At 40.1% G+C, this 23,196-nt stretch overlaps 1 protein-coding gene across 1 annotated transcript in view; it reads left to right on the forward strand.

The window, feature by feature from the left end:
- Nucleotides 1–23,196, forward strand: part of LOC135216812 (meiotic recombination protein DMC1/LIM15 homolog) — a 284,123-nt gene that overhangs the window by 217,990 nt on the left and 42,937 nt on the right. Inside the window, exon 2 of the mRNA XM_064252311.1 lies at nucleotides 930–1,189. Coding sequence (XP_064108381.1) covers nucleotides 968–1,189 — 222 coding nt within the window. The 5' untranslated portion in view covers nucleotides 930–967. The remainder of the gene's footprint in view (nucleotides 1–929; nucleotides 1,190–23,196) is intronic.

Here is a 23,196-nt window from a genome sequence, read left to right on the forward strand (position 1 = left end):
GTTTCATCTCGCCTTAGGTGTGCAGTTATTGATGTGAGAATGCATAATGGGTGACTGGCTCTCTTCTTCTCCATCCCTTTATTCTCCTCTTCTTCCTTCGGGCAGGGAGGGGATTTGGTCGTTATACGCTGGAACTGGCTCCGATGCAGGTAAGTGTTACAATAAGCACCCATTCTATTAATCTGGTAGATTATAGAAGTAACTGCCCCTTCCTCTTGCAAGGTGAGGAAGGGTGGGTCCCTAGCAATAAACAAACCCACTAGTTGTATTTGCCTTACTGACAGAATCATTGCAGCTTATTTTTCCCTGTGAGGCTCTTTTATTCCCTCATTTGGAAAAAAGCCCAGAAGTTTGATGAATGATTACGCAGTTCCTATACTCTGATCAGTTCATCAGAGACATGAGTCCCTTCCTTACTCTTACGACCAGGAAGAAAATCAAGGTGTTTGAACTCCAGTCAGCTCTTGTGACTTATTTCAGATTCCTCCCTCCAATAATAAGTCTGCCTAATGTAAAGGACCAAGGGTTAGTATAATGTGTAGGAACAAATGACAATTTTTTAATGTAAATTGTATTTTTCCTAACTATACAAACCTGAGGTCCTTTACACTTTAGGCCCGCCTCATGCCACCCCTCATTCTGATTCCTGGGCCAAAAGCAAAGTAGAGTGTACACATTCGAGTGGGTGGGACTCCCACCACCTGAACGATAGTTAAACCACCCAACTACCTTGTTCAAAAGTCTAGCAGCTGTTTTCCAGCCTTTGCTGAGTGTTTCTTAATGTAAAGGACCAAGGGTTTGTATGGTTAGGAAAATACAATTAACTTTTAAAAATTGTCATTTAATTCACTGTGAGAATTAAATCATTTACAGTACCAAAATCAGTTCGAGTAGGGTAGATACTTTCATAATGAAATATGTATTTCCAGTACATACTTGGCATTAGGAACAGTTTCCACTCACAGCCATGGAAGACCAAGCACTTGATGTGGAGGAGGCTCGTTTGGATGATGACATTAGCTTCTTCACTGACATTGATGAGCTACAAGCTCATGGAATAAATGCAGCTGATATCAAGAAACTGAAATCAGCAGGAATCTGCACAGTGAGAGGTATTCAGATGACCACAAGAAAGAAAATGTGCACTATCAAAGGGCTTTCAGAAGCAAAAGTGGATAAGATTAAAGAGGTTGGTTTTGTCATTTTTATTCCTGTAATTTTGCTACTACAGTACATAATCTGTTATACTGGAAGTACCGCCTCCATGTTTTTGCTACCATTGGATGAACATGTCATTGCTCTGCAGCTTTGCTTGACTCTGGTATGGATGTTTGCATTTTTCTTTGTGGTTTAGTATGTCTTTGTGAGTGTGGTGAATTAGAAAGCAGACTGTTTGAAGATTTGCTGGGAATGGGCTTATGTTATTCATATTATGGCCCCTCATGATGTTTATCCTTAAAATTCGTGTTCTCTTTTCAGGGGTTATAGTAATTGAATCAGTTAGTATTTACCTTGTAAGTAGTGCATAGGACTCACCATTTCTGTGGAAGAAATTCAACTCCAAGTGGAAGAGGGTCAAGAATTCTGTAATTGTTAGTGGAAGTTAGTATATCTCCATTCGTCCCCCAGTGACTACCTGTACTGTGTTACTAGAGCAATTACCCCCTGTTGGGACCATTTCTTGTTAATGTACTAATGTTACTGTATGGTCTAGGAAGTATTTAGAGCAGTGGGATGCCTTCCTTTCACCCCTTGCGATGGACCAAGTTTGCTTCTCATGCTTCACTTGACTCCATGCCAAAGCTCCCTGCTGAGCCTCTCTCAGTGAAAGAATGCTTTCCTGGAGCCACATTGCTTGACTGAAAAATATATTTTAATTATGCAGCTTACCCAGTAATTACATGATCAGCTATGTAATTACTAGGTAAATATAATTAAAACCTTGTTTTATTATAAAAACATCATTTTTATTTATGTCTTACCGAACAATTATACAGCCGTAGGTTCCCTACAAATGGCAGACAATAGATTCAAAACTTCCACAGTGGTGCCACCATCGCTGATGTAGGTGACGTCATCTCCCTCCACTCAAGGGAACTACAGGTACATCTGCCCAGGTAACATCAATTTGTTCTCTGCTGACTTCTGGTGAAAATCGGTGGTCGGTGCAGACATTTTCTTCATTTGTTTGTGAAGTATATCTTACCAATATCGGTGAAGTATTCAACTTCGTGTTTGTCGGATTGAAGCTAGCCCTTAAACGCCTAAGGGGTATAATAAAAATCGTCTCCCGTATGCTTAGAGGGTCTCGTAGTGAGCCCTGAAGCGGAAAAAATATTTTTTTCAAAAAATCACAGCGGGCTTAGTTTTCAAGATTAAAAGTTCATTTTTGGCTCCTTTTTTTGTCATTGCCTGAAGTTTAGTATGCAACCATCAGAAATGAAAAAAATATCATTATCATATATAAATAATGTGATATATGATAGCGCGAAAACAAAATTTCATATATAATTGTGTTCAAATCGCGCTGTGAGCAAAACTGTTATAGTTAATGAGTTAATTTTGTTTTCGTTGTATTGTACACTACATTGCAATCATTTTGGTATATAACACATTGTAAAACGATCAAAGCAACACAGAGAAAATATTATCACAAAATGATGCATTAATTCATATCGCGCGGATGTAAAAATTTTTTTTTTCAAAAATTCACCATAAATCTAAATATTGTCCTAGAGACTTCCAATTTGTTTCAAAATGAAGATAAATGATTGAATATTACTATACTGTAAGAGTTTTAGCTTACAATTGCAGTTTTCGACCTTTTCGGATGAGTTAAGTTGACCAAATTCGAATTTTTTTTATATTGTTTTTATATGCAAATATTTCCAAAATGAGAAAACTACAACCTTCAATTATTTTTGTTGTATTTTACATGAAATTGCACACATTTTCATATACAAAACTCTATGAAACGCCTAATGTGAGACAGAGCAAATATTCCGAGAATGCGACATACGCATTTCGGAGATCTGCGGCGGAGAATCCGCGCGCGGAGGGAAGGAAAATTTTTTTTTTTTTAAATTCACCATAAATCTAAATGTTGTGCTAGAGACTTCAAATTTGTTTCAAAATGAAGATAAATGACTGAATTTTACTAGACTGTAAGAGTTTTAGCTTAAAATTGTGTTTTTTGACCATTTCGTTAGAGTCAAAGTTGACCGAACGTGGTTTTTTTTTTTCTATTTATCGTGATTTATATGCAAATATTTCAAAAATGAGAAAAGCTACAACCTTCAATTATTTATTGTTATATTCTACAAGAAATTGCGCACATTTTCATATATAAAACTTTATGTAACGGCTAATTTAAAATGGTGTAAACATTACGAAAATCGCACATATGATTTTTTCGGAAGAGTTACCGCGTGGACCTAAGGAATTTTTTTTTTTTTATATATAAAATCACCATAAATCGAAATATTGTGCTAGAGACTTCCAATTTGTTGCAAAATGAAGGTAATTGATTGAATATTACTAGAATATAAGAGTTTTAGCTTACAATTGCGTTTTTCGACCATTTCGGTAGAGTCAAAGTTGACCGAAGATTGAAATTTTGGCACTTATCGTTATTTATATGAAAATATTTCAAAACTGATAAAAGCTACAACCATGAGTTGTTTTTAGTTGTATTGTGCATGAAATTGCGCACATTTCCATATATAAAACTTTATGTAACGGCTAATTTAAAATGGTGCAAACATTACGACAATCGCACGTATGATTTTTTTTGGAAGAGTTACCGCCCTGACGTAAGGAAAGTTTTTTTCATAAATTCACCATAAATCGAAATATTGTGCTAGAGACTTCCAATTTGTTGCAAAATGAAGGTAAATGGTTGAATATTACTAAAATATAAGAGTTTTAGCTTACAATTGCGTTTTTCGACCATTTCGGTAGAGTCAAAGTTGACCGAAGGTTGAAATTTTGGCAATTATCGTTATTTATATGAAAATATTTCAAAACTGATAAAAGCTACAATCATGAGTATTTTTTGTTGTATTCTACATAAAAATGCGCACATTTTGATATATAATACTCCATGTAACGGTTAATTTAAAATGGTGCAAAAATTGTCATAGTGACGAAATAATTTCCGAGATGTGTCACTTATACTTTTTCGTGCGATAAGAAAGAAATTCGCGCTTGCGCGCCTGCATAACGATTGTAAACAAAACAACACCTTGATCCGTGAACTCCCAGCATCCCCCAAGGCGCGTGATTCAAAAGTTTTCAGCTGGTAGGCCTATAAGTATTTTTCCGCAAATTTAAAAAAAACTTTATGTTGACGTAAATTACGTCCGGTCGGCACCCAAAAGACAATTTATCTCGACGTAAAATACGTCCAATAGGCGTTTAAGGGCTAGTTAGCTGAATTTCTTTTCTCCAATTTTGTGGCTTGACCATCATGTTGGACTCTAGTCCTTCAGGAGTTAGGTTTTGTGTCGGAGGGTGGGAAACTAAGTTAATTAAATCAATATATGATTCGCACACTAATTGCATTAAGTGTAGGGGTTGTGAGTGCTCTAGAGAATGTACTTGTGATGAATGCAAGGATTGGAGTGAACAACAGTGGAAGGTAATTAAGGATAGGAAGAGGAAGGCGGCTCTCAGAGCTGAAAGTAAGACTAGCATAGCTTCTTCTATCGAAGCACATGCTCCTATTCCTTCTTCTTCGCCTCTTATTATGTCTCCGATCTTGAGTCCTCCCACTCCTGCACCTGTAAATCCCTTGCCAACTTCCCATGGAGTTTCTCCTGACACCATTGCCAGCCTCGAGTCTAAATTTGAAAAGAAATTTGATGTTTTAGCTAATACTACTGTTATGCAGTTAGGTTTATCTGTAAAGTCTTTCTTGGAAAAGACTTCTAGTGAAGTGAAAAATGTCAGTGCAGTGCAATCTGAGGGGGTGGCTGTTTGTCCTGATAGTCCTCCTAGGCGAAGGTCCCTGTCCCGCTCCCCCGCCTCGGGAAGAGACATACCGGAGGTCCAAGGGAGACTGTCGGGGTTTGCCCACAGACAGTCGCTTCCTCCGTCGATCCTGTGGTGCGACAGCAGGATTTGACTAAACACCATTGGAAAGGTGTGTCGTTCAGTAATCAGTTATCGACAGTCGAGTGATTCACTGCTGGTTAGACGTAAGTTGCGGGATTCTTCAGCCTCATGTCTGTTGAAGGGACGTTCGACTGAAGAGGTGTTCTCTCCACCCCCTGTGAAGAGGAACAGAGAAGTAGACAACCCTCACCCGTTGTGTAGCTTAGCTACATGGACATCGCCTCGGATTCTCACGACATTGACAGCCACCTTCAACTCGATTGTGGAACGACCGATTCTGAGTTTGTCGAGATCTTCGACTCATCAAGCTGTCGAAAGTTTACCTTCGACTTCTTATAATGTTCTTTGTTCCCTTTTATTTTTGGTTATTTGTTATATGGTGGTACTCTTTATCTACATAGTGTTGAGTTTCTATCTATTAGGAACGTATCATGTAGTATATTTCTAATACTTCTCTGTTTTTCTGGACTACTGTTTCTGCATACTGGCCGATTCTTAATCTTCTTGGTTGGTCTCTCAGGAGGCAATCACATAGAGAAAATATGTGAGTTCGGTTTCCTTTAGAATTCTGGGCAAGTTAAACACCACGTTTTGTTTAGTTCTTAATTATTATTGTAACACACACAATCTCACTTTCCTATCGCACAAGTCTTAATGACACAAGATAAATGGAGTTTAAACCGACACAAGTTATGCGTCCAGAAGTGAGTAGTTAACTAATTCTTTCCATCGTTCCAACTGAACTACGAGTGTCGTATCGCAAACATCCTGGTTTGTGTTTCTGTTCTACTTCTCTTTTGCCTTCATCTACTAAAAACTCTACTAGTAGAGTTTCCTAGCTAATATATTTCCTACATAATTAATCTTACCAGACTTCTGCTCAACATAATCACTCGGCCACCTACCGGCCTTGGCCTCTGTGCTAAAGCTTAGCAAAAGTTATCACAAAGTACTTATACATAAAAAAATACAATATCTAAAGTAACCACAAACGGCAATATGTACAAAAAAAGGTTAGAACATCAGTTACCTGAAGTCAAATTGTTAATCAAAGTCTTAATAGTGTTGAGCTTGTTAATAACTAACACTGACAACACACATGAAAGCTAGCATGGTGACTACTAACAAAACAACATTAACCATTGACATGATGGGTGAAATCTCAGTCTTGTACACATGGAAAAAATGGGTAACTTCTTCAAGTTTGCTGAATGACTCTAACTCCAGTTTAGATAATTTGAAATTCTTAAAATTTTCAAAATGATTTATGTGGCTGGATAAATTCAATGTATAGGTAGCAAAAATGGTAGGTTTGTAGTACAAATAATTCAAAATAACTACTTCACAAGGTGTAACAAATGATTTGATGTTATTAAACATTATTTGTGATTGATTATTTTTGCAAGTGACTTTAGCTGTTACTTGATTTTGTGAAAACACTACTAACTCATCATACAGTATTTGAGCCTTGAAATCATGATTATAAGGGATTACTCAGTTATTCTCACCATTTCTGTCATTAATTAAATCATCTATGCAATACAACTTGTTAAGTGGCTCATAAAAACTGTATATTACAAACAAACTCGTTGGCTTCAAGCATGATACAAACATCAAAATCTTTGTTACTTAGCTGTACTAACAGGAGGGAATTCTGTTGCAATGCAAAATGTATCATGTTCTGGTTCAAAACAATTGACTTGTTATTCACTAACATTGGGAAAGGGTACACTGATATCAAGTTAATAACCTCATTATTATTAAATGGTATAACTAAAACAATGTGATCAGAAACCATCTTAACTGTTATTAAACTATAATAAGTAAGAACATTGCGCACAAGCGGCTTGAAGTGATGATCTAACATGCACCTTTCTATAATGAGGTTTAACTCACTAGGACTGATAAGGTATGGTGATAAAAAGTTCTTTGTTGACATCATAATGGCATTCAGAAGTTCTTTGTAGTTTAACAAAAGTGACTGTTTCAAACATTAACTGGTTCACAAGTTTAGACCTATGTAATTCATTTATTTCTGTTGTAATATTTTGAGCTACACTGTTAACAAAGTTCTTCAGTTTATTAATCAACATTTGGTTTTTGTTAGCCACATCAATTACCTTGTTCATAATGGTACCTTGTTCAGCTGCCCACATTTCTAACTTTTCTATTCAAGCTCTTTCCTTATCTACATCAGTATCAGTGGCCACACAAAACAAAGTGTTTAATGCTGTACCTATAAATGGAAGGAGTGAACGCTTTCTAATTCTCTTAGGTAGAACCTGGCTGATTTCATTTTTGAGTTTCATTAACAAAACTGTGTTGGTACCATTTTTGGTGCTATCTATGACACTTTCAAGTTCATTAACTAGTTCCCTCAATTGTTCCTGTTGTCGATCCACGGTTGTTATGTTAATCTTTACCACTGCAATATCGTGCATCATCTTGACTTGACCGTGATCCTTTAAGATTGCTCCCTTCCTGATTTGCAAGATGGAGAAGCAGATATGACTCACCATGAGCCATAGTGAAGTCCATTTCCTGCAAAAGTACATTCTAAGCAGTAAACCTTATACAACAATGTTATAGACCGTTGCACATGCCCCTATCTTTTCCTTAAATTGTATCTCGGAGTCACTAATGCTGATGAAGTATAGGAAGCATTTACGTAAATGTTTTCTTCACTACTTGACTCCTTTAAATCTTTAAATTCTTTTAAATGTTCTTCTGACCAAATGTCGGAATGTACTATTTTAATATGGTTCCAATGTGCAACAGTTTCATTTAAAGTCGGTTCATGCATTAGCGAAGTTTATTTAACTTTAACCTTTCTGTTACTCTATATGTGATAGGGCTGTTGCCTTGTATAATAAGGCGCCCTATGAGGTAATGTTAGACTTGCGATAATCTTACGCTAAGTCGGTTGGTTATGCACTTCCATACTCATTGGAGTGTCTTGGGTGTTTGCTGATAACTAACGAAGTCAGTATCTTCTCTGTTTAGGACAACGATGTGTTAAACTCATGATGATATCTTCTTTCTGATGTGAGGGTTCTAGTAGAAAACACGAAGTATAAAAAATACATATTTTGTTCATGAAACTTACCTGACAGATATATATATAGCTGTATTTTCTGAAGTCCGACAGAATTTAAAAATTCGCGGCACACGCAGTGGGCGGCCAGGTGGTAGTACCCATTCCTGCCGCTGGGAGGCGGATATCAGGAACTATTCCCATTTTCTATTCATATTTTTTTCTGTCGCCGGTCGGTAAACAACTGTTTACAGACCTCCGCCTAGGATTTTGAAACTTCATTAGCCACTTAAGTATCCTAATTATTCTTTCGATTATTAACTTGGATTTGTGGCTAGGCATACGCTATCGTAAATTTTTTCATTGCATTTGATGTCTGAAGCTAGTTAGCCTAGTTTCAGACTTTGTTGTCTGCACGGTAAGGTGAGGCTACCGGAACTTTCGGTAGACACTCGCTTAGTATATATGACGTTTACATGTTTTCTTTGCATAAGGTAATTAGTGTAATGTGTGACTGATTACGGAAGAAGGAGGATTCATTTACGCTTTTTAGAGCGTGTTAGAATCAGGAGTTTTCCTCCACAGTAAACAGAAGTTAGAAATAATGAACCTTCTAACCTCCTGTAGATTTTATTTTGCCTAACCCTGTGGTATGGCTTACGGGCCTAGAAGAAGTGTCTGCTAGAGGATTACATCAAGTAATCTTAGACTAAAGTGCTCGCTCTCCAATCAGTGTTGTGAAGTGTAGTGCCCCTTGTGTTGTGGAGGGGGCGTCAGATCGGCCCCATAATGCCTCCTAGGCCTGGACCTCTGTCGGACTCCCAGACTCAGGGAGAGGGCATGTCGAAAGCCGCAAGAGGGTTACGGGGGCTTCCCCACCGATCTGGCGTCCCTTCGGCAGAACCTGTTGACGCTTCCCAGGCTGCTAAAGATCGTGCACGTGCACGAATCTTGAAGGATTGCTTCTCGTCCTCCGAGGCGTCCTCCCCACACAGGGGTTGGAGTTCTCGGAAGGACTCGCGCCCCCTAAAGAAGCTTGAGAGAAGAGACGCTTCACGTCCTCTCTCTGTCACGAGAGGATGGAAAAGTAAAGAGACCACATTTTCCCTTTTAGAAGAATGCACTGGCTCTTTTTCTAAGGACATTTAAGGAGGCTCATCATCTTGCCAGAAGAGTGATTTGAGCCTCCTGCGACCGTGAACGCTCATGTATATATCATTTATACATTAATTAAGGAGGCTCATTCATCTTGCCAGAAGAGTGATTTGAGCCTCCTGCGAGTGACCGCTCATGTATACATCATTTATACATTATTAAAGAGGCTCATTCATCTTGCCAGAAGAGTGATTTGAAGCCTCCTGCGAGTGAACGCTCATGTATATGAACGCTCATGTATATATCACTTATACATTATTAAGGAGGTTCATTCATCTTGCCAAAAGAGTGATTTGAGCCTCCTGCCCCCCGAGTGAACGCTCATGAAGTTAGAGCTGTTTCAACCTCGCTAGCATTCCAAAAGATTTGGTAATCAAGGACATTTTCGTCTCCTCTCCTCATGGCGCTCCGTATACGTTATGTAACGTTCGCTTTACTTCGAAAAAGCAAGCTGAATTAGTTTGACGGCCGGCAAGCTGCTTTGCATGCACAGTCAAACAACTTATGTCTCTGGTCGGCATAAGAAGGGCAATTTAGACGTGAGGAAGCGTTTTTGGAGGTGCTCGACGTCCTATAAGTAGAGACATTCTCCAGGACGCTTCTGTAACGCAAGCACCTTGCGGAAGACGAAAAGCCATACGTCTTCCTTTAGTGTTCACACTCTTCAGGACATCGTGCGGCTCTCCATGGAGACTCGCATGAGGACGTCCTTTAAATATTCAATGTCATACAAAACAAAACGCGGTTCGTCATAACATTGAGATGTTTGGCAAGGTCGCTCGCCAGGACGCCTCTTGGCGGGCCTTGCATGCATCAAGGCGCTCAACGAGTTCCTCTCTGAAACGTCGTTCAGAAGGACTTGGTGTTCTCTGCTCAGACACGCTCGTAGCTAAGCAGGACGTTTTTTGAGGACGCTCAGCAGGACGCTTTCCGGGACGCTAAGCAGGACGCTTTTTGAGGACGCTCGGAGGACGCTTTTGAGGACGCTCAGCAGGACGCTTTCCAGCACGCTTTTGAGGACGCTCAGCAGGACGCTTTTGTGGACTTTCGCCAGGACGCTTCGGTGGAAGCTCGGCAGGACGCTTTGCGAGAGGAAAGACTTGTTGAAGGCGTCTTATTTGCTGTTGAGGACATTTCTTTACAGAAATTTTTAAAAAGGATTCGGAGTTAGCGGAGAGACATACCCGAATTTTTTCTTCGATCTCTCTTTCCTCTTCATCGATTTCTTTGAGAATCGGGAAGATTATATACTTGGATTCCTGGATGACTTTCGGTCATGTTAAAGGGTTTTCCTCTATTAGCAAAGTGCTAATAGTTTTGTCAAGTCAGGACGTTTTCCCCATTGTCATTTAAGTGGGGGACCCCTCATAAATGGGGTAGTTTTCATTGACATAGATTTTAACGTTTTTATGGTTTAAGCGGATAAACTCATTAACAAATTTCGGAAGAGCTCTCATTCATTTTCAGAGGCTCATCCGGGGTTAAGAGAAAGACTTGTAGACTATCCAGGAAGTCTTTTGTCCAATATCATAAGAACATTGAACGGTCTTTTTCGATCCTCGGTTCTCTCTTGATGATCTCTATTCGAATATTATCTCCCTTTTCTTGGAAAAGAGTCTTGGCAAAGAGTCAAGGAGTCTTTTAAAAGTCTCGTTCATTAGAAAGTGGACAGTCGTTTCCTTTCCTTTCTCTCTTCCTCGTCGAGGAAAGATGTAGTAGAGAATTCGATGTTCAAATTACTACAATACTTACGTAGTTTATCTTTGCGTCATTTTGCTAACGCATGGGTCAAGTCATATAAGCATATCGTATTTACCTCTGCGGATAGAAGCCGAAAGAACTGTTGTTCAATGTATTTATTTGACACTCCCTTCAACCTTCCAAGAGTTTTCGGAGTAAGAACAACTCTTCAGGTATTGTTACGACAACACCAACTCAGCTTCTGTATTTAGCGAATTCTGTTTCGTTTAAATAGGCCTGCTTGAGAGTTTCCTTTTGCTCGATAATATCATACTATTCCTTCGTAAAGGGAGTAGCTGGCAACTCAGGCAGATAGTATTCTGTTCACCATTGAAGCTTTTCTTCGAGGAAGACTTCTCCTTCACTCTTTTTGATAGAGATCGAAGGTGGTCGATCTCCAATCCTTATTTTGTTTTCTTGAATGAAAGAATTTAGGATGGAGATCGTTGTTCAGAATACTATAAATATACTACGTATATTAACCTCGCGACATGATTCTACTAAGCAGTTGAATTGTCCGAGGGGTAGGCGCATATCCTAGTTATTCTACGGATTGCGACTTAGACGAGAAGTATTCTAATTGAACTGCAACACCAACTCAGCTTCTGTATTTAGCGAATTTTGTTTCGTTTAAATATGCCTGCTTGAGAAGTTCCCTTTGCTCGATAATAATTTCATACCTATCCCTTCGTAAAAGGAGTAGCTGGGCAACTCAGGCACATAGTGGCGAGACGATGATCAAGGCTGCTGTTACTGTGATCTACGCAGTACCGGCTAGCTCGGTGTCATGCGCGTTTGGTTACGTCTCTCTCCCTTGCGGGAATGGCTTAATGAACCGTCTCTCTGCCCTACAATCATGGATTTTAGCCTCGGGTTGAGGAAATTTCTAGTAATCTTGAATGATCATACCTGCCGTTTACTTAGAAAATTTCAACAAGATATCTCTTATACGTGTTAGGTGGCGGGTTTACCGCACGGTAACATTCTGTACGAATCTACCGCGGCATAGCACTATAATAATGCTCTCCTGCTTATGCAAAGCGCAGCCTTATTTAGGGAAGGAAGCAGGCTGACTGAGGGAATGGATGAGTTTGCTGGGGACCATTTCCTCGCTGGAGAAGCTTGTTTTCCCTGAATAAACAGCAATTCAGACCTCTAAAAATTTTCCTCACGAAGAAATTGGAATAACATCAAAGATCTTGTAATTCTAATTTTCTCTCAACGGCTTGAGGATCACCTCAGGTGATAGCGAGAGGGTGCCAGACATCCGAACAGAGAAACAGATGTTCTGGCACATTGTCTGAAAGAATTGGAAGCCAAATTGGTCGGCTCTCCAGTTCCTCGAAGGGTGAGGTTGGATCGAGTGGCCCAAATCATCTCGGATAATTTCTCAGCTCTCTCATAGCTCGAGAAGAGAGAATTGGTTATGGGCTTGGGCACGGAACGTAACGATCCTCAAGAGGTTCGTTAAACTAGTGCACGTCCGTGGGGGTCTTCTCGATCGAAGGCAACAACTACTGACGTCTGAGTAATCCTCACTTAGAAGTATGTCGAAAGTGAGGAGAGACTGAGGGCGTCCTTTCGTTAAGTTTTTCGTAATATTGAAGACGAAGGAGCTTCCTCTTAAGTTGTTCCCTTATTCATGATCCTAGAGGATTAGCTTTAGTCGCCACATGTTGGCCTCTAAGAGGTTGGATTCACAGAGGTCAGGTAATTCAGAGAATTGTCCCAAAGACCCTTCCCGAGAGAATCGGTGTAATCTAACATCGTCACTTAGTGAAGTATCTAATACCTCTCCTCTCTGAGTCTGAAGGCGTTCAGACTATCGAGAAGCGATAAGATCTTCAAGATTTAATGGCAGTCTCTTGGCCAAGGCAACAGCAGTTGCTGCCTATTTTCAGTTTTCAATCGGAGGGGGTGGCCGTTTCTGGGGATAGTGAAGGGAAATGACTGTTCCTCCACCTCGACCTCTGTGAATTTCGTTATGGTTCTATCTTTCCGTATGAAGTATGAGATAAGATAGAAGTCCTAACTATTGTAGAATATGCAAATATGTTGTTGACGGCCTCTAGGCTCAGAGATTCGGTTCTGTCAAACAACAAAGCTTCACGATCTTGAGGTCTGTGGAGATCTTGAAATTCTCTGGATCAAAGGTTCCGGCATGGAACTTAGACGTAGTCTGAGTTTCTGATGCCAAAAGCATTTCGAACCTATCCTTTCTGCGAACTTAATACACGTGACCAGAAGGCTAATATTCTAACCGCTCTAGCCACGGCAGGAGGGTTAGTGAGGTTTTAGCCATCATCAGAGGTTTTGGCTTTAAAGGACATAATGCGGTCTGTCCTCTAAGCCTTCCGTTCTTGATAAGAACGAAAACCTGTCTAACCCTTGACCCGAAGGCTTGGAGACCAAGGGTATGGCACAAATTATTGGGCAAGGGCATTAGAGAGTCCTGTGCCCTGTAGGGTCTCTCAAGTTTTATCTTGATAAAACTATAGAAAGTCAAGGTCAACGGACAATCTGCGGTGTTCCGTAAAAAGACCAAACTGGTTCATGTCCAAGAACACCCTGGCATTATAGCCAAGGAGTTCTTTTAAGAGGTCTCATTCATTATGTTTGCATAAAGATTTGAGATTTTTTCTTAATATCAATGCTCAAGAGGTGAGGGCGCGGCCTCGGAAGCATTTCAACAGAGCATGACACTCAGTAACATCCTGAGTGCCACGCTTTAGCGAAGCAACTCTGTGTTCGCTTCACACTCCCGACGGGATGTGAAGACGACATTTCAGATCCGTAAGTCGCTAGGACCATACATATCCGTAGATATATTATTGGGTGCAGGAAGCAACACGAATCCTATCCTATAGAAAAGGGATAGGTGTGCTTTTAACTTTGAAGGGTTGGTCGCTTGAGGCGCGTTCCTTTTCTTTAGCCTAGAAGTTATGGAACTAACTTTGATAGGTTAGGTCAGGTGGTGGTTTTAGCTTCGGTGCCCTCAGAAGTATGGTCATATAGTCTAGTCACATTGTGGTCACGCCCCCGTTGACAGATCATCTAGAGCGCACCAGCATTACAGGTCTCTACCTCGCTGGCAACTCTAGTAACGCAGAAGCAGACTTTGGTGACAGTAATCACGAAGTCGGCTATGCTAACAGGTCAGGAACCAAGATGTATATCATCTACTTATTTAGTTTCCCAAAAATCCTATTCTGTCTCTTCCCACCATCCGAAGGTGGGATTCAGCTATATATATATCTGTCAGGTAAGTTTCATGAACAAAATGTTATTGTTATAATACAATTAAGTTTGTTCATACTTACCTGGCAGATAAATATAATTAAAGTGCCCAACCCCCTCCCCCTCAGGAACAGTGGCACTGATAAAATATGAATAGAAAATGGGAATAGTTCCTGATATCCGCCTCCCAGCGGCGGGAATGGGTACTACCACCTGGCCGCCCACTGCGTGTGCCGCGAATTTTTAAATTCTGTCGGACTTCAGAAAATACAGCTATATATATATCTGCCAGGTAAGTATGAACAAACTTAATTGTATTATAACAATAACATATTCTTCTGAGATTACATGATGAATATCAGACAGGATTGTACAGGTCTGCCAATGACGATGGCTTGATCGCTTCTGCCAATGATGATGGCTAATTCAACTCTACATGATGAAGCTTAGGTAAAGATGTACAGGTCTGCCAATGATGATGGCTAACTCTACTCTGCCTACCATCTTGGTTACAAATCATAAAGGAAGCAGACAGTAGCTTGAACATACAACATACACACAGATGACATAGTTACAAATCACGTAGGCCGTTTGAATTATAGGTCGCGGTAGTTGTCTCAAGCAGGAAGCTTGGACTAATGTTTTCAAAACAAATGAAAGACCACAGGTGACGGCATGTCATCTTAGCCTACTTTATTGTATATGTCATCTTAGCATACTTTATCGTCTCTGGTCTGATCACATTCCTGCAAGCAATCTGGTTGACCTCTTTAGTTTTAGTTTTTTATATATATGGAATAACATTCCATATTTTTATTATGTAACTCTTACATAAAAGCTCGGTCAGCTACAAAACCAACCACTGAATATTACTCAAGCTTGACTTACATTTGACTTATAGGAATGTGATACAGACACTATGTGAATATATAGATATATAGAAATACTTATAAGTAAAAAAAAAAAATTCATGGTGTACACAAATACAGATTCAAGTAATAAGATATAAGACATAATATGCATATGATGATATTCGTAAATAATAGTGATCACGTGATATATACTGATACAGTTTTTCACTTCATCTCTTTAAGATACATATGCTACAGAAAATACTAATGTACTCTGATAATTGCATAGAATAAAGATTAACATGATAAAAAATCATATTTTAACTGATAAAAATTCATATAGGAATTTAGGACTCACTTTAACATTAGGTCCTTCAATTCTGTGGTTAAGCACATATACCTGTTGCCCTATTTTTAAATCTGGAACTGTTGATTTCTGATTGTAATACTTACTAGACTTTTGATGTAACTCCTTTAATCAAGCCCTTGTATATTTAACTGTCTCGAAAGTCCTTCTCGTCTTCCATGCAACATAGCCTTTGTAATTACAGTAGTACCTCGAGATACGAAATTAATCCGTTTCGAGGCGCCTTTCGTATCATGAGGTTTTCGTATCTTGGACCACATTTTACATGTAAAATGGCTATCCGTTCCAAGCCCTCCAAAAACACCTCAGTAAATTTCATAATAAAGGTAAATTGACCCATAAACAATGAAATACAACAACAATTTGGACCATTCAATACGTAACTTAATAATAGAAATGCAAAACCTGTAAATAAAGTGTATATTAGTGTACAAGAAATATTACTGTAACGTAAAATGTGGAAGCTTACCTTTCGAGTGAGGCTATCTCCGAAAGTGGCAGCAGAGGAGGAGGAGGACAAACGGCAGATACGTACACTTAACTTTACGAAACACACAAAAAAATGTCAGATAAACAAACTAAACTTTAAAAAACACATTAACAAAACTGTAACACTTAACTTTACAAAAAAACTTAAAATAAAATTTATTTTGTCTTTTTTTGATTTTTACATTTCTTTTTACTTTTTTATACTTTACGTAATTTCAATTTCTTCACCACCGAATGGATGCCAGTCTGTTTACGGAATTTTTCGAACCACCCATGAGAAGCCTTGAACTCTGGGGTTGCCGTTGATGTCCCCTCTCCGCTGTCATCTTCGGCTTGGGCAATCAAATCGCCGAAAATAGCGCTGGCCTTTTGGCAGATTGCTGTCTCGGTTATCGTATTGCCATCGATGTCTTTGTCCTCGATCCATACAAGAAGCAGCCTTTCCATTTCATTATGCAAATGGCTCCTCTTGTTGGACAAAATACATAGTCACGCCCTTGGAAGGTGTAGCTGCTTTGATGGCTTCCTTCTGCTTAAGGATGGTGCCTACCTTCGACGGATTTCAGCCGTAGCCTATTCCTTAGCAATCACACTCAACCGCAAGCCAGTTTCATACATTTTTATTATCTCCATCTTTGTCTCCATAGAAAGCATTCTCTTCTTTCTGTGAACTTCAGCAACTTTCTTGGGACCCATGACTATATGTACTGTACGTAATTAAGTTATGTATGTAGTACGTATACTAATTAGGTTCTCACAACACGATAAAGTAGCACAACGAAATCACTAACGAATTTACGATACTAAATGAAATCGTTGGACCGAACGAATGCCACATGCGTTCGATAAAGCTTCGGGTGCGAAGTGGCCGAGCGAAGGGACGCCACCACGTAAGATGCATGATGGGAGGGATGCTATCCAATAGGAGAGAAGGATCTCATGGCTTGGCTAGCATCAAGAACCAATGGGAGAGCAGGAGGATGGTGGCGAGTCTACTAGAACTAAGATAGCGGCGCGCTGCGCGAGTTTCAAAATTGTTATCGGGCGAATCTCAGACTTTCAGAAACCTTTCGTATCTTGAAAACTTTTCGTATGTAGAGCAGTAAAAATTTTCGTGTCGGCTTTCGTATCTCGAGTTTTTCGTAAGTTGAGCCTTTCGTATCTCGAGGTACCACTGTATAAGTATGTCTGGGTGGAGTTGCATCGTCTAAAAGGTTATTTGGCATTCTTTTCTGATAGCCATATAACTAAAAGTGTGGGGTTTCTCCAACAGATTAATTTACAGTGTTATTGATGGTGAACTGTGCGTCTTCAAGAGTTAAGTCCCAATCTTCAGTCTGTGGAGTCACCAAACTTCTCAGTACATCCTTTATCTTATGATTTTTTCTCTCAACTGCTCCATTAGAGCTTGGTTTATAAGCTGTAATCTGACACTTTTTAATTTCATAAAACACACAATATCTTTAAAATGTCACTAGTAAATTCGCCTGCATTATCAGACAATACTGTTTGAGGACATGAATGTCTAGTAATTATTCTAGATTTCAGAGCTTTGCTACAGTGGTTGCTTCTCTATTTCTTACTAGAATGATTTCAACATATCTAGTCAAATAATCTAAGAAAACTAATACAGTAATCCCTCGCTACTTTGTGCGCCTCCAGTTTCGCGCCCTCAGTGCATCGCGGATTTTTCAAAAATATTCATAAAAAATTCAAAGTTGAGAAAAAATGGCGCGGACATTACCAGAATGCAGAGAGAGTACATTAGAACATCAGGTATCAACACAGAGATGGCGTGTAACTCAAAATCCACCTCTCTGATTCGCTGGCCATCTCAGCTCCTGAATCTCGCAAGCTGATTGGCCGAGCCACCGAGACGCGTTACCCAGCATCTCTCCCTTGCCCAGCGCCCAGCGAAGGAAGACCATATTCATTGTTCTCTTGCGCTCGTGTCGCTACTCTTGCCGTGTGAAAGTTTTAGCTGTTCTTTTGTGCTTTTTTTGTGCAAAATAGTGCTTGTGACGCCCTTGAAAATGGCTCCTAAACGTCCTACACCCTCTACATCCTCTGGTGAACCCAAGAAGAAGAGAAAAATGATGACGGTGAACGAGAAAATGAAATTATTGGACATGTTTAAGGCAGACAGTAGCTATGTGTCTGTTGCCCGCATGTACAGACTGAATGAATCAACGGTTCGCTACATAAAAAAAGACGAATTAAAAATCCATAAAACTGCCTCAATAACATTCTCCAAGGACACTAAGCGCGTTGTGACTCCTCGTAATAAGAGGATTGTGCAAATGGAGAATGCGTTATCAGTGTGGATAACGGACTGTCGGGAAAAGGTTAGTCTCGATACCAACATGATTCGATACCAACATTGATAGAGGTGAGTTATGTATCTTGTTATAAGAATACAGTTATTATTTACATGTACATGTACAAAAAAAAAAAAATGTATGCTACGCATTTAAAAAATAGGGGGGACCCTACTTCGCGGTTTTTCACTTATCGCGGTCGGTTCTGGTCCCCATTAATAGCGATAGGTGAGGGATTACTGTATCTGACGGTTACCTCTAGTTGTGTTTGGAAATGGACCTACAAAATCCATTGAAACTACTTGAAATGGATTTAATTCTGATGGATATTTTTCAAGAGGGGCCTTTACATTTACGTTACCCTTGTGTATGTTACAGATATGACAGTTCTCAACAAATCTCCTAGCACCTTAATTGCAATTAGGCCAAAAATAGTTTCTAGTAACCGTTCTACATGTTTTCTTTATTCCAGGATGTCCTGACAACTTTTAAGAGTGTGTTAGTTCTAAAACTTCTTGGGTTAGTGTGTTAGGTACATACAAACGTGAACAAGCATTCGGTTCTTCTGATGATTTATATAGAATTCCACTGATTAACTGAAATTCAGACTGATCATCCTCATTTTGCATTAATTTACCCATGATTTTTCTAATGTTATCATCCCTTTGTTATTCGATCTGAACTCTTTCCAAATCCAGATCTGTGATCTGACAACTAAAGCAGAAGGTATTAGTTGTGATTTGTTTCTCAGTCTCTTCTTGCAATCTTGACAATGCATCTGCTATAGTGTTATAGCTACCTGGGATATACCTAAACTCTGGGGCAAATTCTAAGACACTTATAAACCATCTGTTAAATTTCATATTATTTGTGAAAGCTCTTGTAAGGACAACGCTTTTTCCCTATTTTCATTGTAACCAATCATCAAGTCGCGTTGTTCTTACTTCCGTCTGATAGAGCGTTCCGCGGCCTTTCCGCCGATGTATAACACATGCAATTCCATTATTTGTACGCCTAATTATATCTAAATGTATGTCTGTAAGAAAACACAAATTTACTGTCTCAGAGTCATTTCTGTTCGCGGTGCGAGACTGCACTACATATCCGTCCGCACCTGTCTATGTCAACCCAGTTTGTCTGTAAATAAATCATCAGTACCCAGCTACCTGTCTTAATTTCTGGTCCTCACAACTGGTGACCTCCCGGAGTTGGTGACACAGCAGTTTAGGCCCAGCCTTTAACGGACTAATTACGGCCGCTCACCTTCAGAGAACCTTTAACGGACTCAATACAGCGCCACAGTTTAGGTCTCTGAAAACTCCACTGCGAGGACTACACCAACGCCATTAACGGACTAATCACGGCACTGCTTCCCAGCGTGTTTAGGCGTTTATTTCGAGGACGGGTAGCTGGGTGCTGGTCAGCCAACACAAAATTCAGGCGGCGGTTCAGATATATCCACTTGATGTTGCGGCCTCCTTTGCCTCACCCGGGGGATGCCAGACATCTTCTCGACCTGCCGAACCTGCGGGCCTCCTCGGTTCTTCCCCCGGCGCCATTGCCGCACCTGCTAGTCCCCAGACGAAATCCCCTGCCTGCCGGCGCCACTGCTACACCCAGGGATGTGCTTTACCCACCCGACGTCACTGCCTGTGGGCCTCCCCTGCCTGCTGACGCTGCTGCTATACCCAGGGACGGGCTTTACCCACCCCACGTCGGTGCCTGTGGGCCTCCCCTGCCTGCCGACGCCATTGCTACACCGAGGGACCTGCTTTACCCACCCGACGTCGCTGCTGCACACGTGGGCCTGCTCGGCCCCCTGACGTCGCTGCCTGTGGGCCACTTCAAACCCTCGACGCTGCCGTTATTCCTGGGGCTCGCTCAGCCTTCCTGACGTTGATGCTACACCTGTGAACCTGCTCACCCTTTCTGATGCCGCTGCCTGCAGTCCTCGGCCCACCGACACCGCTGCCACGCCTGTGGGCCTCCCCTGCCTGCCGACGCCGCTACCTGTGGGTTTCCTCGACCTGCTGACGCCGCTGCTCACCTGTGGTTCCGCTCTGCCCGCGGGACGCCGCTGCCGCGCTGGGGACTTCCTCAGCCCAACCTATGCCGCTGCCACCACCTGGGGATCCCCACGGCCTGCCCCACTCCATCACCACACACAACGCAGCTCTCTCTCTCGCAGTCTTGGTTGCCCGGCATACAGTAGATCCCCCCAGGCTACCGCCAGGGGAGGCATCCTGTCAATCAGCAAAACCGAAGGACTATACTCGAGGATGCCCCACAACAAGTGTCACAAGGACATGGGGTCGCCCCCTGCCTCAAGATTGTCATCCAATAATTACTCCATAATCATTGTCTTGGGGCGGAGTATTTGTAAGGACAACGCTTTTTCCCTATTTTCATTGTGACCAATCATCAAGTCGCATTGTTCTTACTTCCGTCTGGTAGAGCGTTCCGCGGCCTTTCCGCCGATGTATAACACATGCAATTCCATTATTTGTACGCCTAATTATATCTAAATGTATGTCTGTAAGAAAACACAAATTTACTGTCTCAGAGTCATTTCTGTTTGCGGTGCGAGACTGCACTACATATCCGTCCGCACCTGTCTATGTCAACCCAGTTTGTCTGTAAATAAATCATCAGTACCCAGCTACCTGTCTTAATCTCTGGCCCTCACACTCTTTTCTTAAATAGATCACAAATGGGTTTGTGATCTGTAAGCACATTGACTTTATGTCCTAGCAAAATATGCCTAAACTTTGTAATCCCCAATATAGAGCTAAGCACTCCCACTTGGTAGTGGTATAATTTCTTTCTGCAGCATTCAAAACTCTACTTGCATAATATACTGCTCTCATTCTTGTTTTCCCCTGTTACATTAATACTACACCTACACCTGTACTGGAAGCATCGCAGGCTAAGTAAAATTATTTTGAAATATCTGGGTAAACTAAAATTGGATTTCTTGTCATCATTTCTTTGAGTGTTTGAAAAGCCCTTTCATGTTCTGTCTTCCATTCATAAGATACATCCTTCTTAGTTAAATCTGTTAAAGGTTTGGCTATAGTGGCAAATCCCTTAATGAACGGTCAGTAATAACCTACTATTCCTAAGAACCTTCTCAAGGCTTTCAAGTTACTTGTAGCTGGATATGGTACAATTGCCTTTATTTTACCTTCCTGCATACGCAGTCCATTTTCACTGATGACATGTTCTAAATACTCTAATGATCTCATCATGAATTGACATTTTTTAATTTTTATCTAATCCTGCACTCTTCAGTCTTTCTAACACTATTTCTAATGTCTTAACGTGACTATCCAAGTCTTTACTAGAAATAACTACATCATCTAAAAACACTGAAACATCCTCTTTATCTCCTAAGATTTGGAGCATCAATCGAGTAAAGGTTAATGGGGCTGATGTAGGACCAAAGGGCATCACTTCAAACTGTAAATGTTCCTTATGAGTATTAAAAGCTGTCAAAGGCTTGGGCTCTTCATCTAAGGGTACCTGCCAATATCCACTGAGCAAGTCTAATGACATAAATATTTTTGCTCCACCTAATTGAGCTAACATATCATTTATGACTAGTATTGGCATTCTATCTGGGATGGTGTGTGAATTTAATTTCCGACAATCTATTACCATTCTCCAACTGCCATCTTCCTTTGGGACTAACAAGAGAGGTGAATTATATGGAGATTTAGAAGGTACTACTAATCCATCATTCTTCATTTCATCAATTAACTGATCTACAATCGGTCGTTGACTTATTGACAACTTACAGTTAGGTATATGGAATGGTTTAGTTCCATCTTGTATTAAAATCTTATGCTGCAAAGTATCTGTTCTTCCTAACTTATCTTTCTAAAGCAATGACGTTTCTATACCTCTCCAATATTTGTAGTAATTTATTTCTATTCTGAGGAAAGTTTGTTTTATTTACTTCTTTATCTAAAAATGAACTTTGTTCTTTGCTAGAGAAGGATGCTTTTTCACCTAGTGTTAGTAATGGATTATTCACTACAATTCCTGTACAAAATTCTATACCAGACCTTAGTAATAGTCTTTTGTCTGAGTAATTCTGGACGTACGTCTCGCAATTAGTACCATTCATGTGAACTAGGGAATTGTCCATCCTAACAAAGTCCGGTAAGTCTTCATTAATTAGCATTACATCTGTTTCATGCAAGTCTTCTAGTGTTTTAGCTCTTAAGACAAACCTTGGTTAGACATTGCGGGTACAAATCTACTTCTCTGTTAATTACAAATCTGACAGTATGGTCATCTGCAGTACTAATTAAACATATTTGTTCTTCATTGTGTATCTCTGAGAAATAACAGACATCCGTTTCATCTGAACTTTCATCCAATAGTATTGTTGAATTTCTTCAATTCATTCCATTTATTTTTTATTTTCCTTAAATAACAAGGGTACCTTCATTGATATATTTTTCTTCTTTACCTTTATCCATTATGAGATATGTACAATCAATTTCTGATTCATCGTCATCTATTGTTGATTGCTCATAATCAATCTGTGATTCATCATCATCAATTTGTTCACATGCAAGAATTGGTTCAGATGCAATAATTTGTTCAGAGCTCTGAGTATCAAGGCTTGCATTGTTAATGTTATTTATTTGTGCACAATCTATCATAGAATTATTCCTGGCTAAGGACATTTCTTCAAAAACTTTGTCTCTACTACTTATTTCACTATTATCCATTAAATCTGTGCTACCCAGGCTAGCATTATTATCCTTATTAGTTTCTTGGATGTTCGCTTCTCTAGAAGATGTCGTCTCAGATAAATTGATCAGATTAATGCAAGACTTTCCTCCTTCTAGCTGAAAACAAACATTTTCTCTATTTCTG

This window comes from Macrobrachium nipponense, chromosome 6 (assembly GCF_015104395.2).
Source record: "Macrobrachium nipponense isolate FS-2020 chromosome 6, ASM1510439v2, whole genome shotgun sequence".
In the NCBI taxonomy this organism is placed as follows: Eukaryota; Metazoa; Arthropoda; class Malacostraca; order Decapoda; family Palaemonidae; genus Macrobrachium; species Macrobrachium nipponense.